At 40.7% G+C, this 25,219-nt stretch overlaps 1 protein-coding gene across 4 annotated transcripts; it reads right to left on the bottom strand.

Annotated features, from left to right (window-relative positions):
• Positions 1 to 1,352: 1,352 nt before the first annotated feature.
• BTBD3 (BTB domain containing 3) lies at positions 1,353 to 24,666 on the bottom strand. 4 transcript variants are annotated; one of them, XR_011048883.1, is made up of 6 exons: positions 12,548 to 12,870; positions 11,912 to 12,002; positions 11,290 to 11,408; positions 6,179 to 7,294; positions 2,149 to 2,381; positions 1,353 to 1,589 (listed from the first exon to the last, which is right to left on the bottom strand). XR_011048883.1 is itself a non-coding variant. In XM_068409491.1 (5 exons), the coding sequence occupies exons 2-5, from the start codon at positions 12,688 to 12,690 to the stop codon at positions 6,262 to 6,264; spliced, it is 1,386 nt and encodes a 461-aa protein (XP_068265592.1). In that variant the 5' UTR covers positions 12,691 to 12,812; positions 24,595 to 24,666; the 3' UTR covers positions 2,873 to 6,261. The 4 variants fall into 4 exon arrangements, 3 of the variants coding, with proteins under 3 accessions (XP_068265592.1, XP_068265584.1, XP_068265571.1); XM_068409491.1 differs by lacking the exons at positions 1,353 to 1,589; positions 2,149 to 2,381 and adding an exon at positions 24,595 to 24,666 and having other exon boundaries at positions 2,873 to 7,294; positions 12,548 to 12,812; XM_068409483.1 differs by lacking the exons at positions 1,353 to 1,589; positions 2,149 to 2,381 and adding an exon at positions 15,272 to 15,346 and having other exon boundaries at positions 2,873 to 7,294; positions 12,548 to 12,812.
• Between the last annotated feature and the right edge of the window lie 553 nt (positions 24,667 to 25,219).

Genomic DNA, 25,219 nt, shown 5'->3' with positions numbered 1-25,219 from the left:
AAACCAGCTTACTCACTACAGCCCTGCAGCCAGAAGCTTCCACTGCTGCCTTCAGGCAGCGGTCCCCCATTGCATTTTATGCCTTCCAATTCTACATGGCTGCTGAATTGTTAGACATGATGTTCAGCACGTGGTTGCTGTCAACATAAGGCAACACAAGGTGTTTCCCCCTCAGGGAAATGGAAACCCTTCCTCTGTACTTACCCACAGCATCACCACTGAAGGTATCTCCCCATACAAGCCCTTGTTTGTTGTTAGGCTAAAACCAGACATGGCTATTTTTGAAAAGCTGATGCTCCCCAAGCGGCACTTCACATTACTGTGAAGCTTTAAAATGAGATCTAAAAAACTCCAATTGCTAGTATCTGTCAAAATGTAAACCCTATTGGACCAGGATGGAGGATACCTGAAGACCAGCTATGTTATCTTTGTCTATAGAAAACAATTAGAAAGCTAATTTTAAAATGCTACAATTAAAGGCTTAATATAAATGCATTTCTGATGCTATCAACAAGCTTGGCAGACTTCCAAGAAGCTCTTTCAAAATACCAGTGACTTCAAGCAAAATAGCTGTTTTTGTTTCTCCTTCATGCTGAACAGACTACGGGTAATTTACACACTCTTTCTAATCTTAAAAACACTTTATCCATACTATGCATCTGATGTGCTATGAATTCCATACACAGATTGTAAAAATCTACATAAAGCCTCATACAGATTTACTGTTCTACCTATAGATTCATGGCTGAAGATAAAAGCATACTAGTAGAAAAGCTTGGGGGTAGGCATATAAAATCTGATGAGCAGGAGTTTTGTAAGATTTAATAGAAAGGTTTCTACCTGTATTTTAGATAATCAGATTACTGCGGGATTTCAAAATTAATTTCCCTTTCTTGGGCAGTTTTATGTTGCATTTTGGGGATAATCACACAAATTGAACACTGCAAATGAAAATCCTGGGTTTACTGAGGTCACTAGGGCAACTCCTACTGATTTCTATTAGGTCAGGGCCTCATTTTACGAGGAAGTCTTGGACAGAAAATAAATTCAGACCTCTGGAAACGAAGCAGCATGCCAAAAAGCTTTTTTAAAATTTTATTTTGAACATGGTTACATTGGCATGTGAGAAAGCAGCTCCTTTCATTGCCTTCGGGAAATCAGCAGGTATTCCTGCTCCCACTGATTGCCTAGCATGGTAGAATAGGCTGGCTTAAAAGCCGCTGCTTTTCACAGTGGCCAAATACTGCTGATGGGCTGCAGTCCCCATTTCACCACTGTGCCACAAACTGGCTCCAGGATCTCAGCTTCCACTGAGTGCTGAGCTTGGGAGGTGCAAAAACACCCTCCTGTTTACAGCAGTCCCAGCTGGCTTCTTTAAGGAGGTACAGGCTTGTCCTGGGCTGTAGGATAAGAAGTCTTGCCTATCAGAGGCCAAGAAATCTTGAGCTCCTACTCCTGAGAGCTGAGCACTCCCAAGGAACCTGTTTTAGATGGGACCTTGCCTTTGTGAGCGGCAGTGGCTGTCAGCTCCTGAAGAGTTTCCAACTAAGTGGGAACAGGGAGTCCATCTCCACAAAGCAGGATTTTACCTGTGAGGGAAACAACTGAATTCAGCTCTTGTAGTCTTCTTCCACCCAAACCCAGAAACATCCTATCACCTTTTTCCTCCCACTTCAAACTTTTTTTCTGCTCACACATGCTTCTCTGCACCACTGAACACAGTGCAAGAGAATGACACAGCTCTACCTAACATCAGTTTCCAAAGCAAGTGTCCTAGCACTTCTGTCAGATTGCAGCCAGAAATAGAGAAGAATGTCCTTTTGGATGAGACAGGCCATCCTTTATTCATCTTGTCCACGTAGCTCTTACCTGTGTATCAGAGAAACTGAGGCTGCTAGCAGCACCGGTCTCCTGTAACATACCTAGCTAGACTGCTGCTGCCGATGTGGTCCTTTCTGCACCAAATCACACTGGTATCCAACACACATCTAAGAGCCGGTATCATTAATACAGAATAAGGGATAGGACAGTTCCTCTTTGAAGCCAGTTCCAAACTAACGAGAAGCACTGGACACATAAGGGAATTTGGATCAAGAATGTAGCAGTGTGGTACCAAGTACTGCAGTAAGGATTCTAGAAAAAACTTACCAAAAGTGACAAGTTTGACGGCTGTAAACATGCTTTAATCAGAATTTTGGATGAAGTCTGAAAGTACTGTTTTTACTGGGGAAGACTTCCTCAATTAAATTTCCATGTCTCTATATCACCCTGTGGAGTATTTCTTATCATTGGCTAGTAACACCTGGAAGGTCTTGCAGACGGACATCATGAACTGGGGCTTCACTGACCATAAAAGTACTTAAAATGAAGTTTCAAATCTCCTGGAAGAAAATTGTTAAGTAAGAAAACAGTCAGAATTCTGAATTATATTGCACAATTAACTTTTGGCACTAACCATGTCCTTTATTCTGATATATCAGAGACTGAAAAACATGCCCTTTCCTGTGCCAACTGTCTTTTAGAATAAACACTAGACCCTGCCCCCTTCATCTCCACATACTTAATAAAATTAATAGAACATTAAAATATTAATGCTAGTAGACAAGGTCTTTCATAAAGCACATAAATGAATTCATTCGCTCTAGCTCATTAGCTTAATCGTCAACCTTTTTACAATGTAACTGATTAACATTTTCATTGTTCTTCCTTGTTTTTTCCTCAGACTTCTACTTCTTTGGGGATCAAAAGATCTCTGAATACATAAGCTCAACAAATATCTGTGCACAACTGTACAACAATGGAAAATGCTAAAGAGAGAACTAAGTAAAGGCTTTCACATCTCGTGCTTCAAAGATACTGCAGAAAACAACCATTTAAGAACCATTTTTATTTGTATGTTTAACGTGATTATACACATTCATGAGTCCAACAAGATCTGCACTGTGACATTAAAGATACAGTACAATAACATTCAACATGAGGTACTTCATATTTATATATATCTGTCCTTTATAAATAATGCTGTAAGCCTGCTAAGGTCAAACACTGCTCCAGCACAAATGGGTGCTGGGACCTGAAGTTAGCTAAGTTTATCACAACAAATTAAAAAAAAAAACCAAACCTAAAACCAAAAAACAGTTCAGTGCAATAAGTATGTAGAAATTAAAATGTTTACTTAAATACTATTTTAGATATACAGAAAGTATATTACATTATACTCTCTTATCATAGATTCCCCTCACCAGGAAAATCAAACATACAAATAGCAAGGATGGCCAGGTACAGTTTCAGACAGAATCTACGAAAGGATCTCTACCAACATTATGCTTACATTCCAGGTTGATATGGCTGATGCTTGCAAAATGTCAATCAATGTATTCAAGCTTGGATGCTACTGCTAAACCAACCAAATCCACATTTAGACACCTATTTAAGTGCCCTGATGGCCTAAGGTGACTGGTACTAGCCACCTTCTTACATACCAGTACTTGTTAGCATCAAGCAGTGCTCAGAATCAAGTCATGCTGTAAGCATCAAAAGGTGGTTTGGAGTGCTTATGTTTATTCATCCATATTGAAAAAACTTTACACGCATCAGCTCCTAAAACCTGGAATGGACTCAGAGGAATTAAGCTAGAGGTAGCCTTCATCCTACTTCGTCAAAAAGATTTCATAAAGTAGAAAATAAAAATAGTAATTAAATAACAGCTCATTTTCTACATATTACAGCTACACAGTATTCTGATCTCCTAACTTCTGTTCCAGCCAGTGAATGTAGTAGATACCTCACCTTTATTTGCAGATAAGTAAAAACACATAAATTAAAAATGAGAACCCAAGTCTAGTTATACCGATGCAGTACTCTCTTGATTTGGCCCATCAGCTGAGGCACCTGATTTTTTTCCAAACAACTCAGAATGCAGCTTGCTACTGCAAGCAACTTGTCAATCTCATCATCACTCAGAGTAATTACATCTACATCAACCACTTGCTGTAAGAAAACTTAATCAGCTGATTAGCATCTTTCTCTGCTTTCAAAGGTATTTAAGTAAATGGAACTGCTGCTCAGATGTTGTCTAAAAGTAGATGACCATTACCTCATCACAATCCTAGATTCCTTTTTGCAGTCTCTTCAGCAACTCTTCCCCCAGTCCATACAATTTATACTCTTGTCTACTTTAGGCTGCAGATCTAAACATAATTAACTGGAGGTTTTTTAAATCTCTCTCTGGGAATTTTCCATGGAGCATTCTGTTTAGATTTCACTAACAGTCTGGATTATGTACATCTGTTACAAAAAAACAAAACATTTTTCTATATATTTTGAAATATATATTCTTCTATATATTTACATTTCAGAAAGAACATTGCTTACACACACACACATATGTATGTATGTATATAAAACATTAAAGACTAAGATGGGTAAAAAGCATAGATCTTGCAGGGCAGTTTTTTACCTGGCTCTCCTTTTATTACCTAGAGAGAAGATCTGGGCTTTGGCCATAAAGTGTTTGATGTCTACGCTCCAGTTTTCCTTACTTCATATGGTATTTTGGACACTGCAAAGATGTATTGGCACTTTATGATGGCCAGGGGCCAGGATTCCAACCATCAAGAAACACTTAGAGTAATAGTATTAAACTGGTAAGAAATCATATGAGAAAAACATTTTTATTACAAAAGTGACAAGTGAATTCAGGGTTATGCTACATTAATGCGTTGATATACTATAACATTAATCTTCAGTCTGTCTAAAGAATCATTTGGTCCTCTCATTTCGTTAAAACACACGCAACAAACAGAACCCACTTCAGAGGTGAAATAAGAATGAGATGCTTTACAGCAGGTAGTGTGCCTCTGAGAAGCAACTGTCCCAATGCAATGGTGACGGATTTTCTCTTGTTTAAATAGTACCTGTATTTCTTATTTATACTGGTTTCCTTCCCTGATAAAAGAGTCACGATCCCTAATACTTTTCCAAAAAAAACAATACAGACATATAACAAGAAATCTGGGGAAAAAATAAAAATTCAGGCAAGGAAAAGGTTCTGTACCACATAATCCTCTGATTGATGTGTAACCACAAGCAGTTGCAAGAGATCCAACATTAACACATTAGAGAAGACTTCCTCCTCCTCACTGTTATCTAGTGATATACACTAAGTGTAATATGACCACAGTTGGGAATCTTCTGTCTTTGTCTAAATTTCCACTGATAATGTATGGTAATGAAAATAAGAAATCTCATATTACAGAAAAAAAGTCCAAGTCAGGATTGGTACATTCTTTTGTTCCTCTATAATCTGCCTTCATCATGTTTAGGAAGAAGAAAAAAAAAAACAACACCCAAAACAAACAAAAAATTATCCTGCATTGGATGATAGATATTAATTTCCATATATTTAGCAAGGATTGAAAGAAAAGCCATTTAAATAGCAAATCAACTTCAATGTAGCAAAAACTAGGTCATGGGAGTAGAGTTTCAAGAGCTGCATATACTGTTTGAACATGTGCAAGTACTTCCTTGCCTTCGAGGTGGGATTCCCAGAAAAAGAACTCTGCGGGTAACTTGCCAAGCCCACATCCCCCCCTCACTGTAAACATGTCTATGCACTGTGGACACGGTCAGCATGCTGTGTAGCTTCCCGAAAGCTGCTTGCTTCTTTCCATCTTCCCCCACAGCCATCCCAAACAGCTGGCCACAGGAAAATCTCACAGGATGAAGGTTTAAACCTATGCTTTTTCTGCTTACAACTGAAGCACTTCTTTTAGCTCCCATGATCAAAAGCAGCTCATTATTGGAATCTCTTAAGTCTGAAGAGCAGACCTAAGAGAGCTATAAAACAAGGCTCTTCATTTTCTACCCGTACCTCCCCAAAAAATTACAAGCAGAAAGCAGGAAATGGAGAAAGAGGAAAAGGATCAATGAAGACAGCATTTAGTGAGATACAAGAGGGGGACATCCTCTGGTGATTCACAGATGCATCAAAAAAGAGTCAACATCACCAGCAAATAGGCACCTCTTACAAAGCCTTTAAAACTTGCTCGTTCCTAAGAGCTTCCAGTTTAAAGTTAAATTTTACACTTAAACTTTATCACTAACAATGCTACAAGTATAGCAAGCCAGTAACTTGCCCACAGCATTTAGCTACATATTACCTGTACTGATCACACACCTGCAGATAAAAAGCTAAGCGTCAGTAGGCCTGAACCAGATAGGTTCTTCATAGCAAAATGCTTCATCTCCACACACTTTCATTCAAGCATAAAATATGAGTTCGGGAATTTGCCCTCCCTGTACCCCAGTGCCATTTGTACTGTCCGAAGAGCACTGAAACTGAACAGTCACCTTCCCACACTGAACTTCTGTCATTCCTTCTTGTCCAAAATAGCTGAGTTCGTTACCATCCAGAATCACACTAGCTGTGTAAAAGGTGTCAGGCTCAATCTGCACTGGATATTCAAACCACACGGGAAAAGTGTTACTAGAACCATCTGAGAAGTATTTACTCAAGTTCTGGCCTAGGATAACTCCTTGTCGTTTGAGTTCAATCTTGGCACTGTACTCTGCCGATCCACAGCTGGAGCCGTACAGCCCAAAGCCAGCAATAAACACTCTCTTATCGACAGCAAACTGGATGCTGTCACACCGGCCCCTGTAGCGCCACTGGTTGCTGCGGTAAGCGCAGGACTGGAAACGGTGGCATCGCTGAGGAACGAGGCCTTTCCGAGGCTTGCTCACAAACTGTAACTCTGGCTTTTTGGCAGCCGTATACCAGAGGAAGATGTCATTGGTTTCGTTGAGAGTCAGAATCCCAGACTGAGCAGCGCCGTTTGCGAAGTCGTCGAGTGCCATGGCAGGGATGCGTATCAAGTACAGAGCCTTCCCCAGGACTTTGCGCTTGTTCTCGATGGTAGCCGTTAGTTCTTGTCGCTGACACTCCACTTCAGCCCAGTTTAGAGCTGCTTCGAAAACAACAATTTCTTTGGCATTCAGAGTCTCCCTTCGGAGAATGCTTTCAAGTGTCTGAAAATCAATGTCACAGAACCCCTCAGACTTCAAAGCCAGCTCAGCCTGGGCATCAATCACTTCCCAACAGCGCTGGGTCAGGTCAGGTTCCTCAAATAAGCAGCTCTGGGAAAGCAGCACACAGGCATTCTTTGCACTTAGACTTGTCTCTAGAAAGTTGACGCAGGCACGGGCAAGATGAGGGACGATATACTTCTTGGCAGCGTAAAGAGTGGCCAGTACAGTATCTGCAGCCAAATCAATTTCATCACAATATATGTATCTGAAATAAAACAACAGGCATGTAACATTGCCGCTTAACGCAAAAACGTAATTTGCCAACATCTGAAAATGATAAACAAAGAATATTTAAATGGCTCCACATAAAAATTAAGCAGTGCTTTTGGGGAACATTGATTAAATCCAGAAAGAAAGTACAAATCAAATTCATCACTCATGTAAGAGAACAAGCTTAAATATAAGGCGAATAAAACTTCGTATTTGGGATACACGCTATGTAAACAATGGTTATGTTTACAAACTATCACCCCTCCAGCTCTGTCCTCCTTCTGTACATGCTTTGGCTAATGAGAGGCTACCTGTCCCAGGTGGTAGCTCCTCAAGGGCTGCCTTACTTGGCTAACACAGTAGTCTGGAACATGTGTTACAAAGAGTACTTGGACTGGATGTCCCATGATGGTGAATGATGATTTACTGAGGTGTATATATAAACACAGAAATGAAAACAAGTTTATTGGGAGTAACTACCTAGTAAAAGAAGAGAAATGCAATCAAAGTATATCAGGTGTTATCCATTTTCATAACTACTGGGTTGGGGTTTTTTTTGGGGGGTGGCTTTTCTTTTTTTTTTTTTTAAATAACAGGGTGATGAAGCATATAGGAAAAGGAAAAGGCACAGAATGCTAATTTTCCATTTTCTTAACGCTTACAACATTCTAGCTCCACTAGCACAGTGTTTTCTCTCAGTCTCATTGCATAAGGAGGAAAAAAAGCTTTACTGCTATGCTAGTGTGGTGGAAGAGATGAAGGTGAAATTCTATTTATGTGACTAAACTGCTGGGATTCATTGCTCAGAGAAATAAAGCATTGTACAGTTTGTTCTTTTTAATATCTCATGCTTCAGGGCCCCATTTGCAGCTGGTGAATGCAATGTGCTAAAACCATGCCAAATGCAATTTTACTCTTCATAGGGATAAGCTAGTCTTGATGGTTATGGTTGATAAAAGTGTCTTCCTCCAGTAAAGCTGAAGTTGTATGCGATCTTGTACTAATTAAGATTTTCTACTTAGGTTTCCCAACACAATGAATTTTTTGCAGAACAGATGTGCTTATAAAGTGGAATTAGTACCTACACTTATCTGATTATACTTATAAACGCCTTTATTTGTATTTTTGCAGGTGTAGGGTACTATCTTTCAAGCCACACTTAGAAAACATGCTCAGAGCAGATACTGCTCAAGCAATGTAATAAAATCTAAGAGGTTACAGCGAAAAAGAATACTTACATAGACCCAAGCCTTTTTTTTTGCCTTTATTACTTGCTTTCAGCTGGGCTATTTGTAACAACAAAGAGCACATCTATATATCACTGGTTACAGGCTTAGCTCCTTTACTGTCCAAAAATCTTTCAATGTATTAATTCATTCGTTTTTATGACTCTCCTCATTGCTCTCCAACTCTTTTCTCCCTTCTATTACTTCTCTTTGCTTGCTAGTACAGCAGAGAATGATGACATCTGTTTTAAGTTGAAATAGTACAAAAGTTGCTAGTTTAATATTCATGAAAGTGAAGAACTAGTATCACTGATTTACAACAGACACAGCACAGATCGGCCGTCAGCAATATCCCACACTTCTCACTCTGGCAATGCACCTCGACTCTGGGCTACAATTACTGATATTCCAGTTTCACCCTGCTCTTAAACAGGGGGTTCTGCTAGACCACAGGGTTTGACAGTTTAGTAACACATTCATCCTGGGACAAGATGAGACCACATTTCCAACTTGAACAGTCAAGATTAAGATAAGATACAATACATTAAAAACACCAATTCAGTGTGTTGGCCAGATTATGAATTTAAGCCTATTTTTAAAATTGTAGGGAACAGCTAAATCAATTTTACTGGGAGAATAATTAGTATCTAGCAGTCCAGGTATTATTTCCTATGTTATATCTGGCAATACCTTGTCTGATGTTTGTTGTCAGAATGCTCACTATATAGTAAAAGATAAAAAATATTTATGCTGTAAGAATTCACTGTCCATGGGAAAAGAAACCAAACCAAACAAAATGAACAAAACCCCACATAAACAAACTCAAAGTATTTCTTACAAAGACTGTGATACATCCCTCCTGACTGTGGAAAGGAGCATATGAAGGAGAGCGCTGCTTTGGGATAGGTAAAAAGCCTTTTCCTTCTGTAGCAACAGTACCATGAGCCTTCTGCCATCCACTGCTCACAGCAGTTGCAAGCAACACTCCCAGGGGGAGAGGAGTGAAGGGGACCGTGGCTCCCCCCAAGCTCCGCCCAGTGCAGCACATGCACTGGATCCTGCGATGAGGAGAATGCTGCACTGCTGAGCAACTTCCCTTTCCCTTCCCATCACCGTCATGGCTGCAGACACCCCTGGCGTTCACATACACAGGAGCACTCTGCAGGCTCAGGCACACTGCATCAGTGGAAGTCAGCACTGGCAAGGTTAGCTCAGCATCCATGATGACCACAAACTTTTTGTGGTCTTTTGTTTTTTTAAATAAAAGCTGAGAAGGTGAAGAATTCCATGGTCCTGGCCATGCTCTCAAAGACAGTTTCCTAAATTGCCATGGGCTAAATAATACGCCCAGACCTAGATGTCAGTATTGATACCCTCTTTTCCAGGTTTGCTCTCTGAACACATTTCTTAGTGATAAATTCAGAAAGCATTCAGTTTTTATATGGTAAATCATGTTTAGCCACAGTGAAACAGATTTGCTGTTCAAAAAGGAAGGGGGTCTGGGAGAATCCAAGTATCTTATATTTGTGCCTTGTACAATTCTGCGTGAAAGTAAAGCACAAGTCTGAGCTCTGCAGAAAACACCTGCAAAACCAGAAAGGCCCTAAGTAGGGATCCACAACTCACCTACTTACATAATTTCATATCTTAACTTTATATTCCAGGTCTATAGAACATCTGTGTGACTTCAGCTTTTCCTGGCAGTTATTGACATTTGCACAGAACATTTCTGATACTCATGATAACCTATAAAAACTCTATGCAACAAACTCTAGATGCAACTTTGAATGTTCACCTGAAATGTAAAAAAAAAAAAACCAAAACCATTTTGTAATCACAAGCTAGTCAAAACAATCTATGAAATACAACAAATTGCTAGCTAGTGATTACTCCATTACATGCAAGAAAATCTGCAGCATATTAAAAGGATCACTATCAGATATCAATGTATATTCTTTATCAGAAAACAACGGCAGTTACTAAAGCTGGAGGGAAAAAACCCTCAAAGCCACAGCATCTCTCTTTAATAATCAGTTTATAGATACGTTCAAGGACAATTCAGCAGGGGAGCTGCTTCGTTATGCTCATTTAGGAAAAGATAGCATTTCTTATGGAGTTTGCAAGAAGAAAAATAATGATCACGTAAACTGACTGGTTTCCCTCCGTTTAGAATAAAAAACACTGTTAATGTAAACAGCCTTTTTATGACTTTCCAAATGCATCAACATGATAGATGAGGAGAAATTTAATTTTCAGAGGCTATACTCAATAACTTAGGGTCACTTTTCTAAGACAAGATCTGCATACAGAACAGCTGGAATGATGTCAATATACAAACGCAGCAATTCTGGGGTTTGTGAGTTTGTTTTATTTTTTGAGTGTTTTTAACTTTCCACTATGCTTGCAAAGTAGAACAGGTTTTTTTTGTTACAGCTGACAATTCTTTTTAGTAACTCCATTCCTTTGTGTAACGTGTAGTGACAAATCAGATCAATAGGCATTACAGTATACAATGTGCCCAAAGATCCCCTGTCAAAGTCATTATTTATAACTGCCTACATTCGTCTAATATATGCATGTCTGGAAGTAAAGGGGGAAAGCAAAACGAGCTAAAAGTTTAAAATACTTGAAACACAAAAAGAGGAATATTTTAAGCAACCACTTTCTTTCTGTTTATACACAAGTCTAATACTTTAACTATGACGTTACCAGCGTACGTATACATCATAAAGGAAAACATATCCAGCAGATGAATGACGCTTACTTCAGCATTGCGAGAAAAGCAGCAGGCTCAACATCTGGTATACGGATTTCATCTTTGTCCTCAGCAAGCTCTCCGTAAAACATCGCATGGAATACAGAGCTCCCAACAGCCAGGACGTACTGTTGAGAAAGGGAAATCTTATTTCATGCTTTGAACTGAAAGCACTGCCAACAAAAACAATGTGGGAGATCCACTCTGAGCACACTGGGCTTCACTGACAGACCCTATAGATACACTTCAGTAAGAAATGAAGTCAAAGTTAAGAACAGAATTACACATTTTCCCTGCATTTTACTCTCATGGGCATATACGTATTAGCTACTGGAGAACGCTCATTGCCACAACAGAAGTTAACTATTTCTAGAAAATCTCAAGAGTAATATTAATCACCAGCACAAAGCAGTATTCCTAACCTTACAAAGACTGCCTTAGCACAAGCATACTGTTTAACAGAAAACACAAAGCAAAGCAAGGGACAGAATATTCCACTGCACGGAGCCTTTAAAAATACAGAATTATGCCTGTCCCAGAAAAGCCAAGTCTCCCACGCTATGTCCCGGCATAACTGTGGGAGCTCTCTCTGGCTATCCCGGCCTGAGCTGATAATGCAGCTGTTGCTTACTTTGTGTCCTGGCAGCCGCTGGGTCCCACCTGGTGGCCCGACCACAAAATGGACATCTGCCATCAAGTCATTGTTGAACATCACTGCATTTCTACAAACAGAGGTGGCACGTTAATTTATGGCACCTAGTAACACTGTGCTTGCCCCAGACCCAAGAAATTAAATTTCTTAACAACTTCAAGCTGCATGTTAGTAAAGAGAAGCAGGTCACACTTTGTTTTAAGCTACTTTACACATCATCACACAAACATATCAAAGAAAAAAGTAAGGAGCGATGGAGGGAGGGAGGGGTGTGCAATAAAAAAAAACCAACAAAACCAAAACAAACTTATGAGAACTTTTCAAAAAGTGGAAATCAAAGTCAAGTGCACGTATCACTGAAAACCCCCACTAAAGTCTAAAGGCAAATCTTTATTGGTACGCTGCAGCTTCCAGCAACATTTCTATTTACTCAAGACAAACAGCTGCACTGTCTGGAAAGGAAATATTTTCCATTACCAAAAAACTTGTTTCACATGCACAAAGAAAAAAAAGAGAGAACAGTGTTTTCTTCAGCAAATAAATAACTAAACATATGCACTACGAACATTTTGCTACTTTTCACCAAACAGCAAAAATAAACTGCCCTGAACTTACCTCTCTCTGATGGTTGGATAAAGTCCTTGCCAATTAGGTGCCGGAATAGTGTTGTTGTTATTGAGATTTTGCTGGTGGTACTGCTGGACAGCAGCTGTATTAGTGTTGGCTGGTTTCTTTCGGGGAAAGATATCAGCAGCCATCTTCTTCTTCTTTTTGGTCTTCAAGGTAATGATTTCATAGCAAACTGGAGGCAATTTGCTGCTGCTACTGCTGCTGCTATTTCCCTTCTTAGAGCTCTTCTTGGACCTGTTCTTGACCGTCTCTGGAAGCATCAAGAAGAAGGTGAGACATTTCATGTTCTTTCCTTTCTCATCTACCATGAGTATACTTGGCTGTAAAGCTAGGTAGCCTAACTAGCTAGGAACATTAAGAAATGCACATAGAAGCTGTTAAACAGAGAGCAGCAGAGCTGAGAGTTTGCTTCTTTTCCAGCAAGACAAGGTGACCTTTCCAGTGCACCGAGTAAGAAACTGGCTTTAAGTTTGATCCAGTACTTGAATTGTTAAGTACATCCCCATCGTTCCTGCCAGTTTTATTTCTTTCCAGATTTCCTGATCAGGAATCCACCTAAAAGCACTAACACCCTGCAAAGAGGGTATCTGCGTGGCTGTAGCACCGGCTTTCTGAAGGGGGCTAGCAAGACGCGCACAGTAGCACTGCCAGTCTGCTCGGCGAGCTGAACTTGTGCATTGAACGGATGGGAACAGAGTAGGTATTGCAGCCCTGCAGACGGAGCCAGCCAGCGTTCAGAGCCAATAGCTGAAGTCACCGATAACGATTGGACCCAGCCGCACAGTGACACCTATTGTAACGTACGCCGCTTCGACATTAAAGCGACAGCAGTTGCACTCCTCATTTCGTACGGTGTGCTAAGTAATAAAGTAATAAATGGCATGCACAGCTGTGCGAGTGCGCGACTGGCCAGAAGCATGTGTGTTTTAGCTCTCCTTGATGCTGCTTGAATTTTCACAGGGGAAGCAATAAAAAGTTGAAATGAGGTAGAAAGACATATTTGAGTCTAAATATTTCCATGGGAGCTATTTCCACATGCAGTCGATATTAGCATGACTTCATATGTCTCTAGCATTCCCACAAATCCCTACCGTACCAGCGGTTCAGCAAAAGCATGCTATAGCTATCAGAACCAAATTAAAGCAATCAACTAGCAGCAGCAAAGACAGTGATGCAGTTAAACAATCCCTTCCAGCACAGCTTCTACTCCAGCCTCACATGAATAGAGATGAGGTCACAGCTTCAGCTTTAACTCCTTATGTTTCCAGATAACGGAATAGCCTTTGACAGGGGTCCCAAATCACTAGGCAGTGCTAATTAAGCCAGCTTACACCAGACATGGCTGCACCACATCAGAAGAAAACTTCTAGACATGCAATCAGATTAAAGCAAGCCAGAGTGAATATATTTAATCAATATTTCAGAGCATTAAATGAGAAAGTCCAAATGATTTAGAGAGTCTCAGGCATCTCCTTGAGATGCAAACACACTCTGATTTTATTCACAAATACTTTCTGAAATAAACAGGATATAAGCTATGCCAACCAAACCATTTAAATAGGAAAGACGACTAATTTTCAGTCATTAGTTTACTTGGAACTTAAATTTAGATCAGATTTCCTTAATAGTAGGTCAAGTGTATAAAAAAAAAAAACAAGCAAGCATAGCCACTTCAAAGCAAGGATATAAACCATTAGGTGTCAACATTTCACACTTTAAAATATTGAGGGGGGGGATAATTAAAATACGATTTCATAATTATTTTCAAGTTTTAAAGAAAAAAATCCTCTTTGCTTTCAAAGCAAATTTAGCCACTTTTAGCTTTAATTAGTTTTGCTGGACGAGAGTACAACAGTGAAATTAAAGTGATCTAAGGTTGGTGGAGAAACGGCTGACCTTGCTGAAATCCCTGACAGAAATCTGCCACTGACTTAAACCAAAGCACAGAAGCGTTACTCAGGCTATTTACTGAAACACCATCACAACCGCTTGAATAACAGCTATGGCTTTGTAACACGCCATCTCCGAACGTCTTTAAACCCAAAACTGTAAAACCTAAGTGCAGGTATTTCAAAGATTATCAGGTCTCCTTGGGAGACGCTCCATACTAAGCACTAACAAAACACCCTGGCAGTTGGCCACGTAGACTTTGCTGCAGCGGCTTGAGATGATACCATTTCCAGACGCACATTTCCAGGCACACATCTGTCCCCTCTCTCTGAAGTCACTGCTCGTGGAAGGGGGAGAAACAGGAGGATACGCACCCATGCCTCAGCTGCTACATTGCACAACCCAGCGTCTTAGTGCAAAATCACCTTCACCAGTAATTTAAAAGAAGATGGTAGATTATGACTGGTGTGGCTGAAAATCAGGTATGTTCCTAAATACACCCAGAGGCAGGTTATGCAATTTCCAAAGTAGTATTTTGTAGCAAGCTTTTTTTTCCTTTTCTTCCCCCCCTTTCTCTTTGGTTTCCTTTTTTATCTGCCACAGATTGATTTGGAAGGGAAACTAACAATCTAAGCCATATTGAACTGTAGAAGTAGAAGAAGGGGTAAAGGAGAAGAAACTTATTCCACAGATGGGATGTTTATGACGGCTCACAGCTGAGAGTTCATAACAGGGACACAGCAGGTATTCTCAGCACAAAACATGAGTTTGTTAAGTTTTTTTCCCCTCCTTATGTAAATTTCCAGCTCTTCTACTTACACGAATAACCCTTTTGCCATTGCACAGGAAAGACATTTCAGAAGGAAGAAGTTTAAAAAAAACCCTTAGAGATAAAAGAAAAACCATGCACTCTTCAGAAAATCTGGTTCTCAGCATTGCAGTTGGCCTAAGGCGAAAGATAGCAGGGGTTAAAAGATTCATATGGGAGACTTGATTTTCATTCCATAAATCCATTTTATAGACTACCACAGGATATAAAAATCAAGGTCCTCTAACTTTTTTTCAAACCATTTGCCCAGTACAAATCCAAAGATTACACACACACACCAGATAAGGTCACTGAGAGGTTACAGAAGAGAAAAAGAATGACAGACGGACTGACCATTCAACTTAGTCTGGGAAAGACAGATCGTAAACGTGAACCAGCAGGCTTTATACCACCTTTCACTGCACTTCGTCAGCTCAGAAACTGTCTCCTACACCAATCATTAGATGCATGTGAAATGGGAAAAAAAAAAAAACAAACAAAGAATTAGTGCTAGTTGCCCTCACTATTCTTTCCATTTTGGCAGCAACTTCCATCTGTTTTCCTACAGCATAGTTTTCTTCTTTTACTATACACATACTGTTAATGAATTTACAAATCAATGTGTTAGCAGTCAGTAAAAGCAATCTATGAACTACTCACTGTTGAAAGCCTAGTCAAAATCCCAAGTTCAAATCAGTCTGTCTCCGGCAAGAGGATCAAGGAAATTGGCCTTCTTTCAACCAAAGATCTATCAGTTTCTGAAACCTTATTACAATGTGTTCCTAATCTTCTTCAGCAATTCTCATTTTTCTTTATTAATTATATATTAACAGAATCAAACTTCATATATACAACTTAGAAAAAGGGAAATACAGTTCTTCAAAGACACATAAATATTTTATAAGCAAAGTAGTCAAACCAGAAGTATTTTAACTTAAAGCGTGTAGGAAATTCCACGCTTAAATCTTAACCCTGGCCTAATGAAAATCCAAAATGCTAGCGGTGAAGAATTAAGCAAAGAACTATATTCCAAAGCTGAGATACATCAAGTTACATGCCCCTTTCAAATTATTAGGAGCAAGCTATAAGCCCTTGGAAATCAGCTCCTGACTAAATACTGTGAACAACTGAAACATTGATTTTGCTGTTCAAATCCAAATGTGTGCAATATACCTGCAATCCCAGTTTCATTTATCCCTGAAGACCATAACACACCTTGACACCATTGTGAGGGTTGGCACAGGAGTCATATTATAGCCCAACTCCTGGTACAATTTTTAATAGTATGGTACTACTATAATTATGCCTTTCTAAAGGTAACTTCCAAGTGAGAAATCATTTAATTTCCAGGGTTGATGGGAGTACTCCTCCTCATGTTACATGAGTCTCTCCTGCCACAATAGCAAGTATACCCAAGTTTTTCTATTTTTTTTCCCTTCTTCTAATAAGTTGAGTTTTTCTATATCTCTCATTTACAGGTCCGTTCTTCATGTAGTAACATGAACTGGACAATTCAATAAAAAAACAGCTTTCATCAAAATTCCCAATTGCCTGTTACAACCAGATCATTCATAAAGGAATGAATTCCAAGTAGGCAATGAGAAAATGCATACATTTCTTTTTTGTAAAGTTGCCAAGTCTCTCCCTTGGCAGTTAATACACATGCCTTATTAACATTCTTTGTTTAAATTCTGGATTTCCCCTTACACGGAAACAAACTTCAGACAATACACCTCGATTAACTAAAATAATCACACACTGTTACTTTAGAAAATCTACCTGTCCACTGCTAATTTTCATTGAATTTAAGTTGAATTTAAGCACTCATTTACCAATGGAATGTAGAAGTTCAAAAAACAAAACCAAAAAATTCAACAAACTAATGAGCTGAGAAGCCTAGTTCTGTTTACCTATCTATGAATTGTTTAGTTACCTGGAAGAATCCTTCCCAATCACCATTCCAACCCTTCTGTTTGTAAAAATGCTCATTTGGAAAGGGGACTGATAGCTCTACTCTTGATTTCCTCAAGTAAAAAAATGCATTACAGTTGACAAAATCTTCCAGCCTCCTCTCTCACAAGTTGCTGATTGGCAGCACTGAAAGTAACCAAGATTGCATCTATTTATGTCTGTTGCATGGAAAAGCTGGCCCTGAAGTCTTAGTCAGGTCTTCTATGAAAAAAAAAAAAAAAAAAGACGACTACAAGCAGGGAGAAAGATGGGTAAAATCATAAAGACTCTCAGAGATGCCAGAATATAGGGTAAAAAATAGAGAGCGTTTCTTTCACAGAATTGCCAAGAGCTGGGAAAGAGCAGAATAGTATCAGAGCAGAATTGCATCTTGAACCAACAGTAAAAGCTTTAAACCAAAGTCAAAAATAGCTGAATTGTATTTTTCTCTAGCTCTTATGCTACACTAGCAACATAGTTGTTGGCAAATGTTCTTCTTAACTCTGCTTAGTATTTAAAGTATGAGGATTTAAATATTTTGCTTAATATTATTCACCAAGATAGTTTTTACATTTTTTTCCTAAATGCCCTTAATGCTTTGAAGAAAACAAAAGCAGAAAGCCCTGAGCAGCCCAGCCAACAGGTAAATACAAACTTACATAAAACAGAAGCTTAAAGAATGAGTATTCAGATGTCTTTTACTCTTTCATTCTTGTATTATTTGCTAGCATATAATGTCTCTGCATGGCACTTCTTACTGGCCTCCCTACCAAAGCAACCTTGTTTTTTTTTTTTAATATGGCCTTTTTGTATCTGCAATGATTTTCATTGCCCCCTTTTGATTTTTTACAGCAATATCCTTTTTCAGACAAAGCAATCAAAACAAAACATCATATTTAAGACTAACATTTAGCCCTGTGTTTACTTGCAAATAAACATCTACTTTCCTCCTGTGTTGATTTCTATGGGCTTGCCATAAGCTGTTCCTACACCAAGTGCAACATCTTCCACCGCCATTTTTTTCCTGTTAATTTCTTGCTTAGCAGCTTAAAAGTTTGCAATTTAAGACCAGTGAGAGGTTCGATAACTTTGTATTTACACCCCAAACACAACACACCATTGAGTTTTTGCTTTTAAAGTTAAAGGCTTTGTTCCCAGATGGGTCAAAATAAATATAGCTAGTATATTAAAGCAAGAAAGAAAAAAAATGTTTAAAATTCTCTTGTATTTTCATTATGATTTCAATACCATGCTTGCTGCATGAATGACAGTCCATATAAACCACAACCGTACAAAGAAAGGCTTATGTTTAAACAGCCTACAGTGAACAACATATTTGATCCCGTTACAGTGAATTATCACACAAACATTCTCTTCTGTGCATATGGAAAGAAATAACGTGAAATGCTTCATTACAACACAAAATACATGATTTTACCAGCCTGCTGAGACATATTCCCCAACGTCATAGTTTGGGAACTGCAGGTAGAAAATATCCCAGAGCAGAATTTGCGATTTATTCTATAAACATTAATTTGCTTCTTGATAGTTCAAAGTAAAAAGAAGAATTATAAATGAACTCTGAGATGAGAAAACCTGCAACTACAAAATGAGAAATTCAATCCAAGGTTACAGGAGATAAACTGTTTTTCTAGTAATTCATAAGTGACAAATTATGCATTTCTTCCCCATCACTACTACTCTAGTTTGTCCATTTCATTTCATGCTGAGTTTTGCTCTTGACAATGTGTAGGGTCAAAAAAATAAGTTCTTTCTTAGTGCCTGCCATTTTTTTCTTTTTATTTCTAAACATGATATTGCAAACCTGAAAGCATTCAACCCTTTTTCCGAGACAGAGGTCAACTTTAATTCTACTCTGCCTCTTACCAAAACTGACTTACAAAGGAAAGATCAGATAGCTCAGGAAATTGGTAATGAGATACAGTGGTTTTCGTCTCTAGGTCACTAATTCTAAATTGACTGAGGTCAACAGTAATCAAAAGTCATTAGCATTTAATGATCTTTCAGTGCCCTGTGAGAAAGAAGCTAGTGATCTTAGTGCACTTCAGAAAAACCACCACTACAATTAATACTCACGTGCTGCCTATTTCAAGGGAGAGATTGGGATTGGATGACTACAGACAGAATTTCCTATCTTACAGACAGATCTTGCCTATGTAGACAAACCTTTATACTAATTTTAACCTGGCTCAGAAACTAATCTTCCTCGACTGAATAGTTAAATTAATATAGGCTCCATAAAGGGCAAGTTGGAAGGTGACTTGTCCTGCTCCCTTACATCAGTGGTTCCCAAATGTCTCTGTCCTTCTACATACACACAGTAAGTCTGCAAAATGCAAATGCTAACACGGATAAAGAGAAGACACTTTCTCAGCGAGTCCTCAGTTGTAAGAACCGATGGCACTAGAAGAGTAACTACCCCATGAGTATCCACAGGGGACTGCATTACAGTTGATTATGTTGGTATATAATTCAAGAACCAGATTTTTCATGGGCAAATAACCTAAGTTCATCATGTCAAACCATAGTGTTGAAGTACCCTGTGGGACAAAAGAGGAGGAGAGGATACTGCTACGACTCACATCATACCTGTTTCATGGCCTGCAAACTTCAGTCTTCTGGGACTGCCGCACTACCAACACTTTCCAACAAGGTTAAGAAAAACAGAGGGGACTTTGGGAAAGCTTGGTTAGGTGTTGTAATGTAAATGTCATTAGGGTCTGTCATGGGAAAACTACATCATGCCAATCCGTACTTCCCTAAACTTCACTAGATGTAAAACACAAGGCTTAAAAATGCAAAGCAGATCAATGATTCGGCACACTTGTGTTTACAGTAGAACAGCATACCTGGAATCATTCAGTGAAAGTATTTTAAATTAGTTTTTAAAAGGGGAAAAATTGGTACAACTTCTTGTTTCTACTGCATTTTAAATGACAAAAGAGGAAGATTACGCCAGTTAGTGAAAGAGGAACAGGTCAGTCCATCGGCAAAACAAGCATTTGATAAGAAATGAATTCTCAAACATGATGGCTCCACTTCTCAAAAGCAAGTATCAAACCCCATTAATAACAACTCTTGCAATTTTTTGACAATTGTTTAATAACCCCAATCTTTAGATATGAAAGACTGATCGCTGCTAACTGGAGCTGTATCCAACTAGTTCAAGGAATGGAACCAAACATTACACCCATTAAACCGCCCTGTACTGAATTCACCTTCCGTTGACACACGTTAGAAACTGTGGATCTTGTTACTTGCCCTTGTTTCCAGACTGTCACAGCACATGCAGCTTCTGTTTGAATGGCTATTCCACAGGGGAATAAAGATGTCACCAAATTTTTATCTTAACTGTTTTAGAAAATCAAATTTACTTTCCTTTGTTGCAAATATTTCAGTCACACTTGCCTATTAATCAGTTATGCTTTACTATTCCAATTAATTTCTCCTCCTCGTTACAAGTGAATGGCAGCTATTTTGCAGTAATCAATTTTCAAGATGAATATATACATAATCCTCAAATTCTGGTTTCAGAATATACTTTTAAGCATTAAGATGTATTTGTCTAGCGATGTTAGGATATCCTAAAGGCCCGCTCTCCTTCACAATAACTGTTTCAGAGACTCTAGGACATGTCAGAACTTAAGTAGAGAAAAAGAAAATAAAATCAACAAAGGAGCGGGTAATCAAACGTAAGGGCATAATTAAGGGACTGTGTAAGGCAAACATACATAGGCATTAGTTTTCTGTATTATAAAGTTTTACATAGTACGAAAGCCTTTACTTTTTCTTGGTATACATGGAAGAGTATCACCTTGGTTTGACAAGAGATCATTACTGAAGACAAAATCAAATAGCACTAAGAAATCGAATGCACCTAGGTGCACTTTGTACATGTTTAAGTGCACTGTGTTACCCTAACATCACATGGTATTCCTTTGAGCTACGTTCCTGGACAGAAACTGAGCAAGCTGTCTAACAGGGCAACAGTTTCCTTCATCTCCGAGTTGAACTGTATGCTGAGGGCTCCAAAGGAAGGTAAAATACTGCAACAAAGTGGCAGTGTAAGCCACTGCACACATTTGTGTTGTAAACAACACACAGCCAGCTTCAGCTCCTCCCCAGTGTTACAAGAGGATGGCTTGCACCTTCCTCCCCTGCTAAGCAGGCAAGGTCACATATTATGGCATATTATGGATTAGATTTTAAAGGGACTTTGTTCCATCAACTGTCACAAGCCTACAGACAAAATCTCACACCTATCAGGCACAAGCAAACATGCTACCTGACTGAAGAGTTGCTTTCTTTTCATACTCTCAGTAAACCTTTGCAGCCAAGCATGCTTTGAGCAAATGGGGAAGCAGGAAAGCTGTAATTCCAGAAAATGTGTTTTTTTGAAGAAAATGACTCCTTTGAATTGCTTTGGATGTGTGTGACGAGGAGAAACTGCAGCTAGGGTGGATACACGGGTAACCTGGTACGTACATATCCTGTCACAGGAGGATGTTATCAACTAGTCATTCAGCCCTGCACTGAACTGGTACATGATCCTCTGGTGAAATATTTATTCAGGATATCAGGTAACCTCAGGATACAGGTAACAGGGCTGGACAAGGTGATGTCTCAAGACACCTTCTACATCTGTTTTCTGGGATTCTACACCCTACATACCCAGGACAGTCAGCAGACATTCACAGATCACCAGCCAGTTCATCAGTGTTTTAAAATGCAAACACTTTCCAGACAGTGGACTCGTTTGGTTTTCTTTTACTCTAGCTGGCCGAGTTATCAAACTCAGATAGGGCAAAAGGATCAGAAAACAGACAAGCCTGGCCCAGAAAACGTGAAGTTTGCAAATTCGAATGAAGTGACCTTTAACTTAAGCTTTCCCGGCCTCAGTTTTCTGACATACATACATGGAATTTGGTTTTGTAATTAAGGCACAGGATTGGAATTCAGCTTTATAGTAGAGAACAGAAACAAAGACAACTTCCACTACATAAAACTTTTAATCTTTTCCTTCCAAGATTCCCATCTCTTATTTCCTTCTTTTGCCTTATCAGCTCTTTGAGATCGAAACTGTTGCTTATGACTTATTTATATAGTGCCTCACAAAACAGGACTTCCATGCCAACTCAGGTATCTGAACATTTGCTCATGTAAAACAAAACAATAGCCTGCAAGGTTTCAGGAATTAATAGAGAGAGTATCAGAGGAGGACTATCTCAAATTATCAGAGAAAGCTAATGCTGGGCACGAACAACATTCTGCTGCAAAACTAGTGTCATCTGCACAAGTTCACACAACAGATGAAGACCCAAAATTCTTCTGACAGCATAACGCACTGCCTATCATCATCAGACCTCTGTTTTAATTGAGCCTATCCTAGCACTGATGCTTTCATCATAAGCATAACAACTGTTTGGTAACTTCAGAAAAAATATTTGCTCACAAACTCTAACAAGCAAGTGTCCAAATAATAAAAATTACTGTTGCAACCTACATTTTTTTCCTCAGCCTTAAAGGGCAAGCTAAAGGAATTCCATATTGCGCCTGAAAGGTGTTTCCTCCAGGGCAGAGCTGAGGAGGGGAAACACAAGGGAAGTTGTTGTGCAGTTAGCTCCAGGGTACTTATTGAGGGGGATTTTTTTTTAAAAAAAAAAAAAAAAAGGTACTGCACTCTACATTCAACTTTGGCAATCCTGCAGAATTTATTTCAAACAAGTAAGGTCCTAAGAGATCTGATTTGCACAGTTAAATTACCCAATGAAGCCAAGATACCATGTGGTATGACATACTGCACCTACTTTGTACAGAAAATGGTGAGACCACTTATTTCCTATGAAAATAACAGCTATTTTAAGCCTGACTCTAGCATAAAACAGTTAAAGTAACACCAAATATATATATTGTATGCCTATAACCCAACATCACCTCTCTCTACAAAAAACAAACAAAAAGCCCAGGACTCGGATTATTGATTACATGCTGAAAACAAAGTATAGTGAAGACTAACAACAACACAGAAAACCTGCACCAGCACCCTTCAGGTAAGACACAGTCAGTCTTTGTTGTTTCAGTCGGGTACGTTAGTAATCATCATTTCAGGAACACTTAAGTATTATAACTCTAATTCAAACTTTTTCTTATTTCAGGTGAGAACAACCCACTACTCCCTCCTATTTTTAAATGCAACAGCACTCAGGAAATTAATTTATAAACTTATAGGCAAATGAATTTATAAACTTAACCTGAAGGTTACCACTGATGGACTTTCCTGAAACACAACAAACAGGAAAACAGCAAATTGTAAAGGTGTGGGCCCTTAACTGAAACTACTCAAGTCTTCAGACACGTGTACATGGGGAAGTTCAGCCAACAACGTGGGGAAGAGGAGGTGGTATTTATGTCATACCGGGTGCAACTACTGATTGTTCCTTTAATAAGTTTTATTTAATTGATACATAAAATACTTCTTCTTTTAAAGAAGCATTACTTTAGGGAGAAAAAAAACCCAAAACAAACGCCAACTTTTAGGTTTGCATAACTTTGCATTGTTCCAGGTGGAAGCGCTAGCCCCACACACGCGTGGAGGAGCCCCAGGGTCAGGCGCGTTGGCACAGCCAGGTCCCACCTCGGTGCTCCTCACACTCCCCGTCTGATCCCAAACCACCCGACTCTTAGAGCGCTTTATAACCACCGGTTCACGCCCGGTACCGCGACGAAGCCAACCCGCTTCTGCACAAAAGGCAGCTGCGTACACTCAAAAAAAAAAAAAAAAAAAAAAAAGGAAAAAAGTAAGAATGGAACCTCTTGACACGGCTGCAGACACAAATAACGACTTTGATCGGGCAAAGACCGTTCTCCAAGGGGCTCTTTGTGCCGGCTGAGCCGGCCGCTTCAGCGCCGAGCCAGCGGTGGCCGGGCCGGGCACCGCTCCCACACAACTCCCCCGGCTCGCTCTCTCTCTTCCCAAGTTCCGCGACGGGCGCGGCCACCGCCCGGCGATGCCGGCGCTCAGGTGCGGCCGCTCCGCCCCGGCCCCGCCGGAGACGTCCCCTCTGGGCGGCTGGGGATCTACGCCCGCCTGCCTGCCCCGGAGCCCCCACCGTCACCACAGCTCGGCCCGCCCGCCGCCGGCAACAGGCACCGCCGCCCCCCTTCCCCCGGCGCCGCGGCTGGTGGCAGCTCCCTCACCCGCCTCACGATGACCCCGGCCCCGCAACGCCCGGGGCCCAGCGGGGCCGCCGCGGCCCCCTCACGGCTTCCCGCGCCGCCGCCCGCCCCCGCGCGGTGCGAGCGCCTGGTAATGGCCGCCTCGCGCGCTGTCGCCCCCCCTCCGTCCCCCCCGCCTTGCACTGACCTGAGGGCGCCCCCGCTCCGGGGCGCCGCGGCCCCTCGCAGCGGCACGCGCAGCCCCGCCTCGAGGACGCGCCCGCTCGCCCCGCGCGCACGCGCACGCCGCGCACGGCCCCATCCCCGCGCGGGCGGGCGCGCGCGCGCAGCCCGCCTGGGCGCGGCCACAGCGGCGCGCGTGCCCTGTGCCCTCAGGCCGGCCCGGGGCCGCGTCTGGGGCCGCCCTCAGCGCTGGGTCCCCGCCTCCCGTGGGGCCATCTCCTGTGAGGTGCTGGCACACCCCCCTCCGCCCCAGCCGCCTTTCTCCAGTCTGGCCGGTTTTTTTTTCCCTCAAAAATAAGGCCCCGCCGTAGCAGAGGGCACCACCGGCCCTGACCCCACGAGAGGCCGGTCAGGGCCTGGCCCCACACCCCGCCGGGGTGCTGGGGGTACAGGCGGCACCCAGGGCCTGCAGGGGCCTGGCAGCAGTAAAAACCTCAGCTTTTAGCCAGCAAAAATTGGGCTTTGGCACCAAAAAGAGTTTAGAAAAGGCGAGAGACAAGCTGACAGCACCTTCTTCTTAAATTAAAAAGCCCATTAGTGCTTGAAATAGAAGCAGGTTCTTGGCTTATCACATCCAACCTGTTTGAGGA

This window comes from Nyctibius grandis, chromosome 1 (assembly GCF_013368605.1).
Source record: "Nyctibius grandis isolate bNycGra1 chromosome 1, bNycGra1.pri, whole genome shotgun sequence".
Taxonomy (NCBI): domain Eukaryota; kingdom Metazoa; phylum Chordata; class Aves; order Nyctibiiformes; family Nyctibiidae; genus Nyctibius; species Nyctibius grandis.
Note: the sequence above shows the minus strand (reverse complement) of the source record. Positions and strands in the feature narration are given on the sequence as shown.